Source organism: Amia ocellicauda, chromosome 17 (genome assembly GCF_036373705.1).
Source record: "Amia ocellicauda isolate fAmiCal2 chromosome 17, fAmiCal2.hap1, whole genome shotgun sequence".
Taxonomy (NCBI): domain Eukaryota; kingdom Metazoa; phylum Chordata; class Actinopteri; order Amiiformes; family Amiidae; genus Amia; species Amia ocellicauda.
This window is the reverse complement of record NC_089866.1, coordinates 21,853,598-21,872,762: the sequence shown is the minus strand read 5'-3', so window position 1 is coordinate 21,872,762 and position 19,165 is coordinate 21,853,598. Positions and strand designations below refer to the sequence as shown.

Sequence of the window (19,165 nt, the reverse complement as noted above, 5' to 3'; positions counted from 1 at the left end):
TATTGGTGCACTGCTTTATTCCCTGAAACCAGTCCATAGTGGATTACTCTTTGTGTTCTTACAAATTATGAGTTTTGTTTGAGGTAAATAACCCACAATATCTACAACAATGTCCCCAATATCTTCCAGAAATAAGGTTGTAAGGCTTATTTTTTGACTGCAAGTTTCAATTATTTGATCCCAGTAAAAACTGCTTTTATGGAGTTGAATCACTGACATCACTGAATAGTTAGATCATAAACCTATAATTCAGATGAGGGGTAATGCACATTTGTTGTGCTGTGACTATAGTTTGCCGCCCACCATACTTGCGGAAAATACGTTTACACATGTATGTATTCCTTTGATATATTTAAGTAATGCCCTTATGGTTTAATACTGCTCTCCAATGTGTATGCATTAGAGTTGGTAATGGTGTAATTTGAAATTGTTACTAAAATAAATCATTTGCATTTTCCCTAGCAAACGAAAATGTAATGGAGTTTGGGCTTGTATGTGTTTATATCTGTATACATATATTCTGAACAAAAATAACATGTAAAGTGTTGGTCTCATGTTTCATGAGCTGAAACAAAAGATCCCAGAAATGATCCGTTTGCACAAAAAGCTTATTTCAAAATTCCTGTGCACTAATTTGTTTACATCCCTTATAGTGAGTGTTTCTTCTTGGCCAAGATCTGACAGGTGTGGCGGATCAAGAAGCCGATTAAACGGCATCATCATTACACAGGTGCACCATGGGCTGGGACAAGTTGTGTCACACAACACAATGCCACAGATGTTTGGGGGAGTGTGTGATTGGCATGCTGACAGCAGGAATGTCCACCAGAGCTGTTGCCAGAGAACTGAATGTTCATTTCTCTACCATAAGCTGCCTCCAAGGTTGTTTTAGAGGATTTGGCAGTACGTCCAACCAGCCTCACAACCGCAAACCATGTGTAAGCAGGCCAGTCCAGGACCTCAAAATCCGGCTTCTTCATCTGCGGGATCGGATTGTCTGTGGGTTTGCACTGAAGAACTGAAGAATTTCTGCACACACTGTCACAGCGTCTCAGGGCAGCTCTTCGGCGGCTCCCCGTCCTCACCAGGGTCTGGACCCACCTGCAGCTCTGGTGGACATTCCTGCAGTCAGCAGCTAATCACACTCTCCCTCAAAACGTGACTTGAAATCCATAGATTAGGGCCTAATGGATTAATTTCAATCGAGTGATTTCCTCATGATTCAGTAAAATCTTTGAAATTGTTGCATTGATCTTTTTGTTCAGTGTAGACATACTATTCTACTGCTAGGTTGATGTTTTTTCTAGGTTGTATTTCAAGTTGATCTTAACTTTTGCACAAACCAATGGTTTAAGTATGTTAATTAGGCTTTCATTAAAAAATACATTTTGTTGATATGAATTAGAACTAATGTACACTCACCTAAAGGATTATTAGGAACACCTGTTCAATTTCTCATTAATGCAATTATCTAATCAACCAATCACATGGCAGTTGCTTCAATGCATTTAGGGGTGTGGTCCTGGTCAAGACAATCTCCTGAACTCCAAACTGAATGTCTGAATGGGAAAGAAAGGTGATTTAAGCAATTTTGATCGTGGCATGGTTGTTGGTGCCAGACGGGCCGGTCTGAGTATTTCACAATCTGCTCAGTTACTGGGATTTTCACGCACAACCATTTCTAGGGTTTACAAAGAATGGTGTGAAAAGGGAAAAACATCCAGTATGCGGCAGTCCTGTGGGCGGAAATGCCTTGTTGATGCTAGAGGTCAGAGGAGAATGGGCCGACTGATTCAAGCTGATAGAAGAGTAACTTTGACTGAAATAACCACTCGTTACAACCGAGGTATGCAGCAAAGCATTTGTGAAGCCACAACACGTACAACCTTGAGGCGGATGGGCTACAACAGCAGAAGACCCCACCGGGTACCACTCATCTCCACTACAAATAGGAAAAAGAGGCTACAATTTGCACAAGCTCACCAAAATTGGACAGTTGAGGACTGGAAAAATGTTGCCTGGTCTGATGAGTCTCGATTTCTGTTGAGACATTCAGATGGTAGAGTCAGAATTTGGCGTAAACAGAATGAGAACATGGATCCATCATGCCTTGTTACCACTGTGCAGGCTGGTGGTGGTGGTGTAATGGTGTGGGGGATGTTTTCTTGGCACACTTTAGGCCCCTTAGTGCCAATTGGGCATCGTTTAAATGCCACGGCCTACCTGAGCATTGTTTCTGACCATGTCCATCCCTTTATGACCGCCATGTACCCATCCTCTGATGGCTACTTCCAGCAGGATAATGCACCATGTCACAAAGGTCGAATCATTTCAAATTGGTTTCTTGAACATGACAATGAGTTCACTGTACTAAACTGGCCCCCACAGTCACCAGATCTCAACCCAATAGAGCATCTTTGGGATGTGGTGGAACAGGAGCTTCGTGCCCTGGATGTGCATCCCACAAATCTCCATCAACTGCAAGATGCTATCCTATCAATATGTGCCAACATTTCTAAAGAATGCTTTCAGCACCTTGTTGAATCAATGCCACGTAGAATTAAGGCAGTTCTGAAGGCAAAAGGGGGTCAAACACAGTATTAGTATGGTGTTCCTAATAATCCTTTAGGTGAGTGTATATGAACAGAAAAGCAAGGTTGAAGTAGTTCATTTACGTTGTTCCACTATTAACCGACAGATGGCGGCGTTGAGCTGCTTTTCAGGACCTGACTGAGCATAATGTTTACACTTGATAGGACTTTTTTAGTTTTCTTGTTCTCTTCTGCATTGTATTTTATTGTATATCCGATTATTATTATCCAAGTTTATTTAGGAATATTTATAAATGATACATTATTTTAAGTAGAACAACAACGATTCTCCATCGACTTTGTTTTAAATAGGGGTAGAATAGGAGACCACAGAATGCCATTAGAGTAAGTGATGTTAATAATGAAATGTTTTAGTTTTTATAATAATAATAATAATAATAATAATAATAATAATAATAATAATAAGTTGTAGTAATATTTTAAAAAGCTTTAACGAGGTCCAACGTATACGAATAATGCGCATTAATAAGGCAAAATAACTGATTGCATTTTTAAAACTCATTTTTATAACAAATGTATTCTGTCATTAAATCAGTGCATTATTAAACAACAATACAACTAGTAGTAATAATACCAGCTTAATACTGTCGTATACAATGCCACCTAACAGGTTTGAAAAAGGTGTTCATATCTGCGTCAGTTTTGGAGGACCATTAAGCAGCACTCACTTATATCAGTCTCTCAATTCCTCACCGCAAATTAAAAGCATCATAAATTAACATTATGATTCTTTCAATTACATTGCAAAGTAAATGTTAACTCTAAGATGTGTCAATGTATCTCTATAGACAAGCCTATTTAATGAAAGCCCAAAAGCAAACACACATTTCATTTGGAACTGGTGCAAATCATTCGACATTAAAAAAGGACACACAAAACGAACACATATTGCCACCATAATAAAGAAGAGGAGGAGGAGGAAGAAGAGACGATGACATCACAATTTGAATTTCCACACCCAACACCACCGAGCCAGTCCAGGCCAGGGAATGCAATCCTCCACTAACCTCAAGCTGAGAAGATCCTATAGGAGGACCAAGAGTCGCATCCAGCCCAGGACAGGACAGGACAGGACAGGACAGGACAGCCGCGACCGCACAGCGCTGGAGCACAAGTCTGGGACAGAAACCAGACAAGGATCGGAGGGGAAAAAAGCCGGTGGCACTTTTTCTTTCAAAGCAGAAACTGTATCGCACAGCCTGTGTTTGATGTTGGGAGTTCTCGCTCAGGACACTGGGGAGCTGACTGCACAGGAAAGAGGCGTTTGCGCAGCTGGAAACACCTGGGATCTGTTCAGAAAAATGCTCACCCGACTTTGGATGTGCTTTCCACACAGGATTTAAATACAGCCAAGACAGGTCCAAATTGGGGATTTTCAAAGCTATGGAAAAGCTCTGCAATCTGGTATCACTAACCACCTTTCTGTCCTTAATCCGTGCCCGTTTTCAGGTAAATGAGTTACATGAGCTATATTATATACATGTACTTGTTTTACCCTATTTTGACTACTCTTAATTACTTTTATGTGTATATTTTCTTATTTTTTTCAATTCAGGTTTATGGTCAATTGGCACCACCGTATGTTCATCCAGGTAAAGTAAAACTTTCCCACATCCTTAAAACCAGTGCTTGCAGTTGTTGAACTATTAATATATATCTTATTATATATCATATTTTCTTATCATATGAAGGGTCTGTAATATTTTTCTGTTTCCTGCGTATATCATTATATACATTTGAATACGTCAATCCAGATTACTGAATATCTTAAACATTGTTGTTATAATGATTGATTTTTAATAACACACTGAATTGTACGTACAATTAAAAGTTACATACAGATACAGTTAGAGTTATAAATACGGAAAGCTTCATCATAAACACATTATAACAATACTGTTTTGCGATGTAAATAATATTTTATTGCAGTATATTTATGTAATTATGTTTTATATTTGCTTATTTTAAATAGTACATGATAGGCCTTGATGAAATTCAAACAACTGTGTGTGGGGTTAGTTTGAACTAAATTATTAAAAAAAACCCTCAAAATTATGCCTTCACTCTCCAGTTGTAAATAAAAGCAAAAGAACAGTGTACTTTGTTAAAATGTGTTACTTTCAGATGTCAGATTAATTTATTTTCAGTTACAGTTAGTCATGAATTGAAAGGTTAAGTGTATAATAAATGCCAGTAGCTTTCAAAGAAATTAAAAGATCTATTACAAACCAAAACAGTTAAGGTCTATTAGTGCATGCTACTCTGTGAGGAGTTATTTGAAAGCACATTATATTAAAACAAAATTCATCTTTGTTGTCAGGTCTACATATTTTAGCCAACGCTTCGCACTACTGGCCTTTGGGTGCAGTAGATGGGATATACAGACGATGGGATGCAATTGGAAACCGAACAGGTCATGTTAATGGAAGTAATATAAGTATGTGGAAGTGTAAGGTGTAGGCTTAGATTATATTACTGATACATTTTCTCTGTTTCTTTCGCCACATGTTGGTTTCTTTTAATTGCATTCGCCAACTTTGAATAGCATGCCAACCTTCAATCTCTAGTTTTGTGGTGCCAACATATACAGTGTTCAAGTTTAAATATTTTCCCTTAGAGATACTGTAGTTTACCCAATTCGTAAATTGTCTTCAGACAGCTTTGGTTGAATGTAAGCCTTTAATAGCAGTGGGTAAACACAATTGAGTATGTTCAATATTTGGGGAAATGTCAGTCATGTTTTTAAAGATAGCTTTGAAAAACAGACAGCAGTCCAAAAACAAAAAAAAAAGTATTCTTGAAATTCTGGACTGAATTGGTCTCTGTTCATCAGAAAGTTTACTTGTCCTGAATTAATTCAAACAATGCATGCAAAAATGACTTTTAGAATATAGGAATATATAGGAATCGCCCACATTGTTAGATATTATAACCTAATATACATTCTGGGCCTGTCTGCCAGACTATAATTTAGTTTATAGATGTTTAAACACTTTATAATAGACATTAACGTGTATAACTTACAGAAATGTGTTCCGGTATCTTATTTAGTTTATTTATTTATTTATTATTTGGTCTTATTTATGTATTTATTGTGTAATCTCTGCTGTCATACAGAAATACTAACTGCTCCCTGGGAAAGAATCAATTTACAAATTCCAATTCAATTCTGAATACTAAATCCAGGTTTATTACAGTGGGGGGTACGTTATCAGATCTAATAAGGAATAATAAGATCATCACTTTCAGTAACTGCATGGGAAATCTATCACCCTAACAGATGCATACCAGAAAGAGAATTATACGGCTTTCACCATTGAGGGAAATGTCTGTGGAGATTACCATGAGGAAATTTAATGCAGCCGATGCCAGAAAATCGGAAAAAGAGAAATGGCGATGGCGTGCAATGTGTTTTGTTAAGGCCTTTGTATTTTTCCATGTGGAATAAAGAAGAACCAGGATAATAAGATCAGAGAAGCAGGCATGGTAGTGCCGTGATATTAATATCAGCTGGGAAAAGCACAACAGTTCTGCTGGAAACGAGACAGCGTGGTTTTGAAGTGATAGACCCAATTGTCAGCTATTTATCAGATCGTAGATATACATGTGTGTACTTTCTTTCTGACACTTGATTTACCTGTTGTGTTATTTAGTAGACCCAGTATTTGAGTGTACAGGTAGATAGTTTTAAACTCATCTATTTCAGCTTGAACACTGAATAAACACTACCTCCAATCATCCTTTTTCCTTATTCCACTTTCTGTTTGACCTTCTCCTTGACCCTGTGCATCACCCATGTCTGTATGTGTCAGTGATTGTTTCACCAGTCATGTGTTGTTCTGTAATTCTCCTGTTTTCCTTGTTTTTGTTCCATCCAGCACTCAGAATCCACAACCATACTGTGTTACCTTCCCATAACTCTGCCTCTGTGTATACCAATGACTCTGCCTACACTAACATTTCTGCAACTGTAGGTGAGACATCAGCTTTCATATAAAGCAGGGTACAACCGAAAGGAGGTCAATCTTTCACATCTATGTTTAGCGTGTACATTTTAAGGGAGTGCTCCACACCCTTCTGCTCAAAATTAATTTAATAGAAATACCAGCATTATGAATGTCCAATGGTAACAGCATGTTCTCCAAATGAAAGTAAGCCATACAGCAATGTTGTGCCCATCAATTGTTTTGTCTCCAATGTTTCTGTAATGAGAGAAAGCATTTAGAAACATAATGAAATAAATAAATCACTCTATAAGAAGATGTTGTTAAGTTTGCTATGTGGGTGGGCAATTCCTTTTTTAACAAATCTGATGGGTGCTGGTCCAGACAGGAAATTAGATAAATTCTCTCTGTGACATGATACCAGTATACAATGGAAGTAGGTCAGGCACATGCTTTGACACATCAGAAGAAGTTTTTTTAATCTTGTGCTAGATAAATTATTTCTCATTAGGAATAGAAGATTAGAAACAACTAGGGCTGGGATTAAATCTAAACTTTGACCTACCCGCTAATAGAAAACTACAGAACTGTACTCTGTTGAGTCTTCATTTTCAGTTAGATGCTACTTTCTTCTAATCAGAAATGTAACCGCTATGATGTACAAGTTTGTAGTTTGCTATTAGTGGGTGGGTCAAAGTTTTGATTTAATCCCAGCCTAGGTCTCTCTTATGGCTGATGAGAGATGTATATTATGTATATTATTTGCAATTGATCTATGATTTGTTTTGGATATTTGGATGTTTGTGTCAGTATTTTGAGAGCGAACCTCCACTGATCTCTGGATTAAGTAATAATGTATTTAGGTGTCTTCTATTATTATAGGATGTATTTTCATGTCAGGGGTAAAATAATACTAACAGCTCCAAAAAGAATAATATGTTGAAACAATATTCTGTTCTTTCCCCTTGTAGACATTGTAGAAGGGTTGGTAAACAAAGGCATCTTTCTGAATGGGGATAATGGAGCCATGTTTTTACATTTTGGAAATTACAAGAACTCTTGCATTAGTGACCCAGACCTCTGTGGACCCAAAGGTTTGACTTCACTTTTTAGGGTTTAAAGGGCTGTTTTCACAGACCCTAATTGGCTCTAATCACGGACTAGCCAATGTTATTTTAGGTAGGGCAGTCCAAAACTAGTGCCAATCAAGGTCTGCGAAAACGGCCAAAACATTATTTTTCTCTGTGTTTTATTGTGGTTGTGTACTGATGTCTTTTCTAGTGAATGTTTTGATTTGCACGGTTTGACATATTGACTTGCAGGGCAGAATTAAAGACACTGTACTTTTCCTTATCCAGTGAACACTTTCTAATTCTTTAGAAAAAAAAGTGTAATTACCTGAGAGAAACATTTACGGTGTATTCGACTGTTAATTTCCATTTATTTCAGTTTTTGCTTTAAATATAAATATTTGTTTTACAATAGCCCTTCCAATGTTTGCTCAGGAACAGGAAGTCATTAAAACTGACCTGCTAAGAGCAACTGAAGAGTGTGAGATCATTCCCCATTTGGGTTTGAATTTCTTACTTATATTCCAGAATGCGAGGTTGGGTTGCATAAGCCAGATCTTTATTACTTTTAACAAAAACAAAGATGTTATATTACAAAATGTGCTTTTTATGTTTCTATTGCTCTATGACATTTAAAAGACAGCTATATTACATATATGTGTCTGTGTATATATATATATATATATATATATATATATATATATATATATATAATTTTTGTTTATAGATTCGTTGTGATTGTAGAACATTTAGCATGCATAAGCGTTTCCATTTTGGATTACTTTATCATCCTTCATTTTGAGTAGCTTATTTATTTTCAGAAACAGATGGGGTAAATCTTGTCCCTTGTGAAATTTGAATTTTGCATATAGTATGAGACAACACTGGGCATATTTGCACTTGCCTCATCTTTACTCCAAAAACCTCTGTTCAGAATTAATGTACTGGCTGTGGATTATTATTATTATTGCAAAGTTTAATGTCATAATCCGTATTCCGATATGAACTGAAAAGGTTTACGTTTTTTTAAGTGTTCCAAGAATGATATAAACATCTGGTCATTTATTTGTTTTGTTAATTCAACCAACTGAGGAATGTCAGTGTTGTAATTGCAGCACATGGGGAACTTCTGTCTTTCTCTTAGGTGTCACTTTTTCCTTCTTTTGGAAGAATGAAGGAACTCAGTCCCGTGCCGTAGTCTCGGGAGGGAAGGTGATTTCTAACGGCTTCTCTGTCTACCCTAATGCACAAGGCGGCTATGTAGAGTTCTACACACGGGGAAACTCGCACAGATGGAAAGTGAACATCAGCCTGCCAGGTATAACTCTTGTGACAAAGATTCCAGTTTGATTTGGTAAAAAAAAAACAACGGGTTAAAAATGCAATTTATATGTTTAATTTTCCTTTGTAAACCTGTTTAGTTCCACAAAATGTTTGTATAAATAGAAGGAAAGCACCTGCAAACTTTAGCCCTTTAATTATCACTCCAAACACACACCTCTGACAAATAACAAGTTGCTTTTCAAAGTCATCTGAGAGGAAATCTCTGACTTTTAAAACCCCTCAATTTTCCTCCGCTCTTCATTCTCCAGTGTCTCCCCAGATAGACAGCCGACCTGAATTAATCAAACTATCTCTACTACCTTTTTATCTCTGCGTCTGAATTTGCGTAGAAATAACCCGTTTTCAGTAGAACCAGGCAGTGTGTTAAAGGTTACACGACTCCTAAATTGTTGTTTTGTTCCTCTCTCCCTCTAAAGGCATTGAAGGTTCAGTTGGTATTATATGGATTTGTTCACGTTTTCTCTTTGTGAGAGTTTGTCTGCCACATTTTTTGAGGATTCGTTAATGACAGGCCCCACAATGATCTCTCTGGATTTGTTCCATCTCATGTGACTGTAGATAGCTGAACACGAATCTTCTGCTCTTTCATATATTAAACAGTGCAAGAGAGACCTGTGTACATCTTAGCAATTAAGAATGACATAAATATACAAACGTATCCAAAGAAAATACACGTATGCCCCCCCAAAAAAAAGAATAGTATATATTTAAAAAATATAGCATAGAATATAGTAAAGACTTTAAAAGCAATTTACCCTTTGAATAACCCAATATCACAGGGGGCTTGCGTTTACATCACCCCAGAGTGACTTTGAAAGGCTCAACCATTGGGTCAGTACAAGAGGGACATATGCTTTTTGTTTCAGCATTAAATCTGGGTTCATTTAAACGTCTCGCGTGCGATTGGGTGATGAGCTCACCGTGTCTGTGAGGTACAGGCAGGAAGTTGCTGCACTGTAGGTCAGTGTCTCTCTGTGTTGTTCTGGTGATGTCAGTATTGAAACATTAGATCCTTTGTAAATTGTTAAATTCCATTAATTCTATGCGAGATGTCAAAACAGGGACTGGCTTTATTTATTCTGGTTTTGGCTGCTCTTATGTTTTCAAATGCTTTTGGGGAGTGGTATTTGTTTGCATTTTGCTTGTTTCTGAAGGGGAATGGAAGTGTCCAAGTCCAAACAACATTTAGAGAGAGTACAGACATTTTATACCCTTCTTCCATTCAAAGTTCTTCACGAAAAGCATCCAAATGAGGGTGATCATTTTTAAATACAATCAATATTTTGAATGTGAAATTTTAGTTGAGTCATTTTTCCATTGCGACTCATTTCAATTTGACAATTTGAATGTAATAAATGTGATAATAGGAGAAACAAAAGTTGAATTTTCAAATGGAAGGCAGTTGTTCTGTGAAACCACTAAGGTGGAGTTTTCCTACTCCTGAAAACAGTGAAGATCTCAATGAACAATAACTTTGTTTTGTAACTTCATAGGGCCTTACTGGACACATATTCTGTTCACATGGAATCTGGTAGACGGTTTGAAAGTCTATATCAATGGAACCTTTAATGCCAGTGACCACAGTGGTGAAGTGTCCTCGAATTATGGAGACCCTCAGCCCGAGATGGTCCTTGGACCGGGAAATGATCAATATTATGGCAACTACATGACGGAGGCCTTTGATGAGTTTATCATCTGGGAAAGAGCTCTAAGTCCTGAAGAAATCCTACTTTACTACAAGGCAGCTATAGGTAAGAGCAATAGAAAAGGTGAAACGCTCAGCTGAGTGTGTTTCAACAGCATTGTTGGAGCTGTGCTGATCGTTGCTCAGGGTGATGTTTCATTACATTTTTTCAACTTTAATGTTTTCCTCTTTAGTTTTATGGGTGCCTGCATTCCAGAAGGGAATGAGTTAGACCTTCATTTCCTCTCAAAGGCCGGCTGCGTTCCTAGGTTGTGTAGCACATACATCAAAGAAGACGAATCCAGGCTAGCGCGGCTCATATAAATATTGTTAAAAGCATTCCAAGAATAATAAATAGATGAATAAGTACATTATTGACACATGTTATGAACCAGGGCAAAAAGTGTCTGCTATATCATTAGCATAGTGATTCGAATAGGCCTATGTTCATTTTTTAGCAATTGAAGCTCATTTGATTCCTCAACTTTGTTCTCAAAAGCCATAATATACCTCAAATGAGATCTTCAGACCACTCTCCAACTGAGAGACAATGAAAACTCTGGTGAATGCATTGAACAGAACTGTCAAAATACTTTGGGGATCTGGGAAGTATGTATAATGTCTGTGCCAGGAAAAAAAAATTCTGGCCTTGGACATTTTATAAGAATTATTTGTGTTAAGATGATTTTTCGTCAGATTTGGTTCATATAATGACTTAACACTAATAATGATTTGACAAATATTAAACCACAGTTTGTAATGGAACTCCTAGGTCTTGAACTCTCCACACACTTGCAAAGCACTGTTCTGTTAAAATTAGAGAAAAGAGCTTCAGAATAGAGTTCAAATGCACTAATTGAAGTATTTGCACCACAATTATAGGTCAAAACCAGAGGATTTTCAGACATTCATTGCATTATTGCTTTTAGTTTACTTCGTATATAGGTTATGATTATGGGTTAAAATAACTTTCCACATTTTAGGTGTTAATTAATAGGGTATTGATTGCATGGATAGCATTTGTTTAGTTTCTGGGTATGAATTAGCAATATTCTTTTACACTGACAAAGTCATTGCTTTTAACTCATTCTGTCAAAAAAAAAAAAAATGTAGTTTTGCCATCAGTTCCAGAAAGCTGTCAAAAACTGGGATGATGTTATAGTTTTTAAAGCTTACTGAACTGATGAAAACAAGATTTCCCTAAAGAAATGTTTGTTTTTTGCTTTGTAATATAAGTGTGATACAATTTTCAGATCAGTTAACCCTGTTTTTATAGCCATATGTGCCTTTTAGTTTTTGGTGAAGAAATTTATTTTTAAATTTGGAAGATTTGGAAGGTTAACCCATGACAGACTTGAATATTTGACTCTGGGCTTTTGTATTATAATGACTTATCTCTTGCCGTATTTTGAAAATGTGTTTTTGCTTGAGTAAAGTCCAATGTATGTATATTAGTAAATTGCCGAAGACTTGAATCAGAGCTTTCTATTTCTCAGTCCATTCTCACCCATGTAAGAAGTTCTGGAGCTTATCAGAGTGTGTTTCATGCTTATTCTGTAGAGAAGACAATGCAATGCAATTCTTATCATAATCATTTTTATTGGTATTAGTATTTATTGGAGTTATATCACTAATTATATTAATTTGATGGAGCTCTATGTTTACCTTTAAGTGCCGTTAAGTGTCTTAATGCAGTTCAATCAAATAGTCAGGCTGAATCAGTGTCCCAACAACTTGAGAAACAATATTATTATTAAATGTATTGAATTTCAGAATAACATTGTTTCAAATTAAGGGTAGGAATACTTTAAACTCTAAATACATACTTTGGTTTATGTGAATAAAAAGAGGAGGCCTGAATTCAACATAAAGCATTGGTGGTTGGATGAAAAAAATATTGGGTGTAGGGGGGATGTGTAGACTAGCATTATATCTGGAACAAGAAAGTGAAGCTTTTGATGAAAAGAACATCAAACCCACTGGGTCTGTATTTTTCTGGGGTAGTTTTACTTTGAGTTTGACGATCATATTTAAAAACCTACAGGAAGCACATCCTCTGTGTTATTTAAGCCAATGGAGGATTCACAAAGTACTAAATATCACATATATAGCAATATATGCCAGTCTTTGATAGATTATATGATTGATACACACAACATTGAAAGTCATGCAATTATTTTAATCTTTATTGACTTGTATAAAACAATACCCAGCGCACTCTTATATTGTGTCAGTTTTAGTGAGCGGGCTACCGTATATTTCAACATAAACATATAAGGAATGTTTGATGACATTTCAAACAGCCTTCAGCATTAATGCGTTTAAAATGAGCCCTAGAAATAATGAGTAGTAGAAATTGTATCCTGGCACAGGGGATATAAACACTGCAAAACAAAGCAGAATACCATATGGTTTGGTCTGTTAAATGTATCAGCTGAGGTGTGCTAGTTTTCTGAATATAAAGAGCATGGCTTCTGTCACAATACTTAAGCACTTATTCATGAAACTTCAACGTCATGTTCAGTTTACCTCCCCTATGGGGTGCCAAACAGGCCGTAATACATTTGTGTATTATGATATACTACCTATATAGTACACACACAAACCAATATAGTATGCACAAGTACACACACAAACCAATGTATTATAGCCTGTTTGGCCCCCCATACACCCCACCTTTTTTTTAAAGATGAAAACCTCAAACCCACATGAACAATGTAAAAAAATGAAACCATTCATTTATTCTTGTGAGCTTAAACATTCTCACAACTTGGCACAGTGCTAAAAGTTGTGATATGGTGGTTATCTTAGTTCTCAAAGGTTGATATTGTTCAGTGCTTTTTAGTTACAAATTAAGAAATGTTGCTTTTCTAGAACAAAACGTCAGATTTAAACACATATATGCATAAGCAGGAACGATAATGGGTTTTTAAATATAAATAGTGATCTATTTATTAAATCAGGCCTTAATTCCTAAGTCCACTGCTCAGAAGGGAAGAGGAAATGACCACCTGCCAGGGCCATTTATTACTTTAGGTCATTTGTATTGATTAAAGAGCATATTGTCCTTTTTAAGCATCAGCTGGGATTTGACTGGATTTTGTAAATTATATTACAGCAGGTTCAATTTCACATCATTCTTATGAAATAATAAACGTGTCAAGTAACGGTACCAGGAATGCTGTGTGGTGCGTGGTCTTATAAGGGTATGTGTGAGTTTGCATCAGACTCGGTACTGAGGGAACAGGACATGCCTTTGTAAGGACAGGCCCCTGGGAGGCTAAAGGAGAAGGAAAGCATTGTTGGCCTGGCGGCATTAAGCACTAAAAAATAAAAATAAAAACATTGCAAAAAATAAATCTGTTCAGTTCTGTCAGTGCATGTTTTTAGGCCATAAGCATAGCCGTAAAACATTTTGGAAGTAGTAATTGTCCCTTTGCAATTGTACTAGCAATGAAATTAAGAAAATTCAGCCCTGCTCTGTGTCCTGTGGGATCTTTTAAACAGCACTGCTCAAACCACATGCGTAGGAATTAAACTTAAGAGAGAGGTTTTGTTGTTTGCAACCAAGATTGTTTGCCTATTTTAACGACCTTATCATGACTGTAGTTTCGGGAGCTGTTTCATACTGGCTTTTTTATTGTGTGAGGGTATGGGTAACCATACGCATCACTGATGTAATGGAATATCTTATTTCGCACTGAATATCTGGCTGAGATTGATTTATGTATTTGTTTACTTATTGTTAAACCACGACACACTGTGTAGCACCGCTGGTAAACTGCAGTTTTGTTTTAAAATGTGAGTCACCTACCTGAGGTAACAGCCCAGTAAATCATAATAATAATTGCAATAGGAATAACAAAACATTATCCATTTGGGTCAGTGACACTGAACACTGTTGTGATATATCAGGTGTTGGGTGTTTAGATGTGTTGTGATGTACAATTTTTCTAGATAAGGGATGGTCTGTAAGCGCCTGAAGGAGACAGGAAGGCAATAAATCATTATTATTTATTATTCCGGATCTCCTTGGGAAACTACAATTCGTTTCCCCAAACACGCCTCTTATGAGGAATGCAAAGAAAATGTTACATTTCGATGTATGCCAGATAACCTTACCCTCTGATTGCTCTGTCAATTGTATCTTTAAAACCTTAAATGTAACTGCAATTTTACACGATTTAGAATTAAAATGCCCCAGATAAAACTTTTTCCTTTTCTTTTTTCCCTTGAGCACAGTGTAAAGAGAGCTCCAGGAGTAAGATATAAATTGATTGAACCTCATAGTGTTTGGCAGGGTGAAATTCCTAATAGTTTTTTTATTAAATATACCATCTGTGCCAGTTCGACCTTAAAAGCTTGTAAAAGTGTTTGCATTTTCATCCAAATAAATAGCGGGAGTCTGTATTGAGTTTCTGAAGTACAAGCATGTGCCGTTTGACTTGAAAGAGACGCACACAAAAGCTGTTTCATTGTGGAGGCCATGTAAGCACACTTCTATTGCAAATTAAGATCTCTGACAGAAGGATTTGGATTCCATCTTAGTTCTGGGTCATGATATTTGGCTCTTTTTCCTGTGTTGATCAATAAGAATATTTGCTAAATTTGTAATTTATTTTCCCCCTGCAGGACAACCAGCGTTTATACCTACAACACCCTCTGTCCCGGACTCAGCCAGTTCTACAGCTGATCCAACAGTATGTTTCAAAAACTGGATCCAATACATTTTGTTGTACAATTGAAGACCAATATTATGGTTCCCCATGTTTTCATACAATTGTAAAAAACAACAACAACAACAGCTCAGTGTAGCTTTGTGTTCCTTCAATATTTAACATCACATCTCTTCTTTGTAATCTGCTGTGTATTACTGTGGTGTGCACTTAAAACTACAGCTACCTTGTTTTTGTATTTTTTCCCCATTCTGAACTGCTTATAGATCAGTAGTGACCGAAGCTAGTTTCAGAAATAGACATGCCAAAACCTTTTTGTTTTTCCCCACCCCCCCGATAGACTTTACTTTTCTTATCTTATCCCCCTTTTTGTTTATGGATTTATTTATTTTGCTTTAGCAGGCAATACAATTTATTTTTTATTTTTTAGAAAATATTATCTTAAAGGTGTTATCAATTATTATTATTATTATTATTATTATTATTATTATTATTATTATTATTATTATTATTATTTATTTCTTATCCAGGGTGACTTACAAAACATAAGAGCACTCTAAAAGTGCAATACAGTCTAGAATTACAGATCAGAACTCCAAAAAACATGGACGTATATGTACTTTAGCTTACTTGAAGAAACAGATGGGTGAGACTGAGCAATATTATTTCAAGATAAAAAAAAAAAAAATCAATTAACCCCCTGTTGTAAGAAAGTAAAGATATGAGAGGGTAATGGAAACATCATCTTTTTATAGGATTTGCTTTGGGTGGACCAAAGCAATAACACTACTAAAAATGTCATTATAAACACAATTGTCAATTCGTCATCTGTCACATTGTGCTTAGGAACCCCAGAGTGTTGGTTGTCAATAAACAGATAGGCATTCATAAACCTTTAAACTGTGAGGGAAAGCAAAAAATAAAAAACAAAGGAAAAAACAAAATAATGGTTACGTAGTTACATAGTCTGATCACGCAAAGACATCATACTAAATATTAACTCTGCTCTAAAGATCCAACGTTACAAAAGTAAAAGCACTCATTTAGCTCGCTATTAAATAGTAAGAAATGTCTCCTTTGGGGTATGGAGCTGTAAAGTCCCACGTTTCTAAAAGACACTTTTGATTTGTATTTTCTTCTCTTTAATATAGTTCTACTTTGCTGCCCATTAGATTGTGTTTCCAAGAGTAAAATATGTTTAAACGCAGATTATTAATCTCTGTGGATTTGTATTTAAAGTTGCATGCAGTATACTATATCACAATTAGGCTCAGACGTTCAGTCAACCAGGACCAGTACAGCCGGGGTCAATGCTGCTGGGACAATCCAAAATGTGGTTAGATACAAAGTTATTCATAAATCTAAAACCATTTAAGGCATATATATATATATATATATATATATATATATATATATATATATATATATATATATATACACAGTGATTGGCATAGGACCCAAGAGCAAGTGATGCAGAAGAGGAAACACAATAGTTTTTAATTTAATTTAAAAGAGTGGTGGAATCCAGCATCTATTTTAAAATGCCTTCGGCAAGCTAAACACCTTGCTTTGATGTGAAGACCAAGAGTCACCACTTGTCATTTGTTTTTTCTTTTCTGTGTGTGTGTGTGTGTGTGTGTGTGTGTTTTTCTCCTTCATTGCTTTGTGTTGCAGGTATCTATGGACGCCTACCATCCGATTATTATAAACCTGACCGAGGAGATCCAGAACTTCCAGTACCCAGCGCCTATGCTGGGCGCCTTGGAGTTATTTTCCACCAAACTTCCAAACAAGACCATTCCCCAAGCAACCGCCTCCAACCTGACTGAGGTACTGTTTCTTTTAACAAAACCCCTATTTCAACAACAAAGACAGATACGTCCCTCCTGGTGCTCATGTTGAAAAGTCCTGTGTTTTAAGACAGTTCTTTGGAGTGCTTCCTTTTTTACTATTCCTATTTTGTGTCTCTTATGAATCATTTTTGACAGAAAGTGTACTCTCAGCTTACTCTAGTAGTGTGCTGGAGATGCCACTAGTGTTTTTCCTGCTGGGGAATGGCGAATACTGCAGCTATCCCTTGATTTATTTTTCAGACATTCTTGAAAAGCGTTGGAGAGGTGCTTTCACTGCCTGGTTGGCCTGATGCTGCCGAGGTAAGATCAGGCAATTTCCATCTGGATCAATTTCCCTGAAAACACAAAGCTTCACTGCTAAAGTGGATGACCTGTTTGGAAATGCTTGCAGTATTGAGAGGCCCATAAATGAGTCTCGCATAAAATAAACCAAAAAATAAATTCAAGTATGTTTGACAATGAAACAGAAACAACATCTAAAAGCTTGTGGTTTGATGTGAAATGTAGCATAATGGCTAATGGGATGATGAAACTCTGAAACAGATGTTTCAATACTTGAGCACATTCCAGCAAATCTACACAGAACCCAAAGTAGTCTTTAAAAGTTACACAGACACATTTCCACATCATTCCAAAAATCATCACTAATCTATGATCTAGTGAAGAAGGATTGTGTAATTGGTTTAGTTATTAAAACAGCAATCGCATTAATGTATGTGTCTGAACCGAAGCCCTTAACACTTGGTGATAGGGTGAGTTTGTGAGCTTGAATATGTAGTTTGAAGCAAAATGATTATGGATGCACAGCTTTAAAAGTGGCATTTTTGATATGCTGGATATATCGGCACAATTCCATTCCAATTCCATACATGTAGTATCTCCAGTGATATCTGGATTACTTATTTGATTAACCATAGTTCTTTTTCTTTATCATGTAAGATAAAAGAAATATGTGCCTTCTATATTGATCTTCCGTAAAACATAGTATTAAATTCCTGAATGATTTATAATACAGTGCTTTAAAACCAGAACTAGAATTGGCTGCAGTAGCAGTGGGTAGTCTGCCAGACATTGTCAAGAGCACTGCAGAGGGTACTGCATCACATTTTATTGTAAGGGGTATTATGTAGGTGTATTATGTGTGTATTTATGCATGATTCTCCACATTTCTTAAAGACTTTATATTTAAACGTCTTCGTGCTGATTTATCCTGGGGATTAGAAGATGCCTACTTTACCAGAACAATTATTTTGCTCCATGCACCTCCTTCGCTGGTGGTAGTAGCATCTGTCTGTCGTTACCATATTGTCTGGTTGATTGAAGGAAGAGTTAAATGAAGGGTTAACCTTGTAACGTCTTTTTTTGTCATAGTCAACCCCTGTTGTCAGTGGCCTGATTGACACAGTTGATAAAGTGATGTTACACATGGTGTACAACCTTGAGTTCAGTTCCCAAGCTGTGATATCCATTGATGGGTCCTCGTCAGTAGCAGGTACGGTTGAAAGGTTCTTATTGTAATTTCTCATTTCATTTGATTTTATAGGACATATTTTACCTATGCGCTACTTTTATGTCCACATTGTCAATACAAAATTATTTTATATTATTCTTGCAGATTATTCTCTTGTGAAAATCCCTCAGAGCATCAGTCTGCCACATTACCGCTTTCCTATGCTTGGCAAGAACTATATCTCTGTTCCAGGACAAGCTTTCAACCACAACTGTAAGTGATCGTTTCTCCGTCATTCCAAATATGAGGATTTGCATTTTGTGACAGTAATATATTTACGGGGAATTAAGTGTGCTAAAACAGTTGCCCGTCCTTAAGAACAGGTCGTTTCTGAGCACATCCTGGTACGGAGGAAGTGTGCAGGGGGAACTAAAAAGTGTTACACGAGGCAGCTGTGTGGAAAAAAAAGCCTGTGTGACAGATATTTTTTGCTTCCAAGAGCAAATTTGGGAGTACTTAAAATAAATGTATT

At 36.5% G+C, this 19,165-nt stretch overlaps 1 protein-coding gene across 3 annotated transcripts in view; it reads left to right on the top strand.

Annotated features, from left to right (window-relative positions):
- Positions 1–3,593: 3,593 nt before the first annotated feature.
- adgrd1 (adhesion G protein-coupled receptor D1) overlaps positions 3,594–19,165 on the top strand; it is a 73,902-nt gene continuing 58,330 nt past the window's right edge. Inside the window, exons 1-12 of one of the 3 annotated variants that reach the window (XM_066689534.1) lie at positions 3,594–4,061; positions 4,168–4,204; positions 4,933–5,049; positions 6,491–6,586; positions 7,528–7,650; positions 8,771–8,944; positions 10,464–10,721; positions 15,287–15,354; positions 17,005–17,160; positions 17,424–17,483; positions 18,555–18,675; positions 18,799–18,906. In XM_066689534.1, the coding sequence (XP_066545631.1) occupies positions 3,996–4,061; positions 4,168–4,204; positions 4,933–5,049; positions 6,491–6,586; positions 7,528–7,650; positions 8,771–8,944; positions 10,464–10,721; positions 15,287–15,354; positions 17,005–17,160; positions 17,424–17,483; positions 18,555–18,675; positions 18,799–18,906 (1,384 nt within the window). In that variant the 5' untranslated portion in view covers positions 3,594–3,995. The remainder of the gene's footprint in view (positions 4,062–4,167; positions 4,205–4,932; positions 5,050–6,490; positions 6,587–7,527; positions 7,651–8,770; positions 8,945–10,463; positions 10,722–15,286; positions 15,355–17,004; positions 17,161–17,423; positions 17,484–18,554; positions 18,676–18,798; positions 18,907–19,165) is intronic. The other 2 variants (XM_066689537.1, XM_066689535.1) reach the window with 2 other exon arrangements.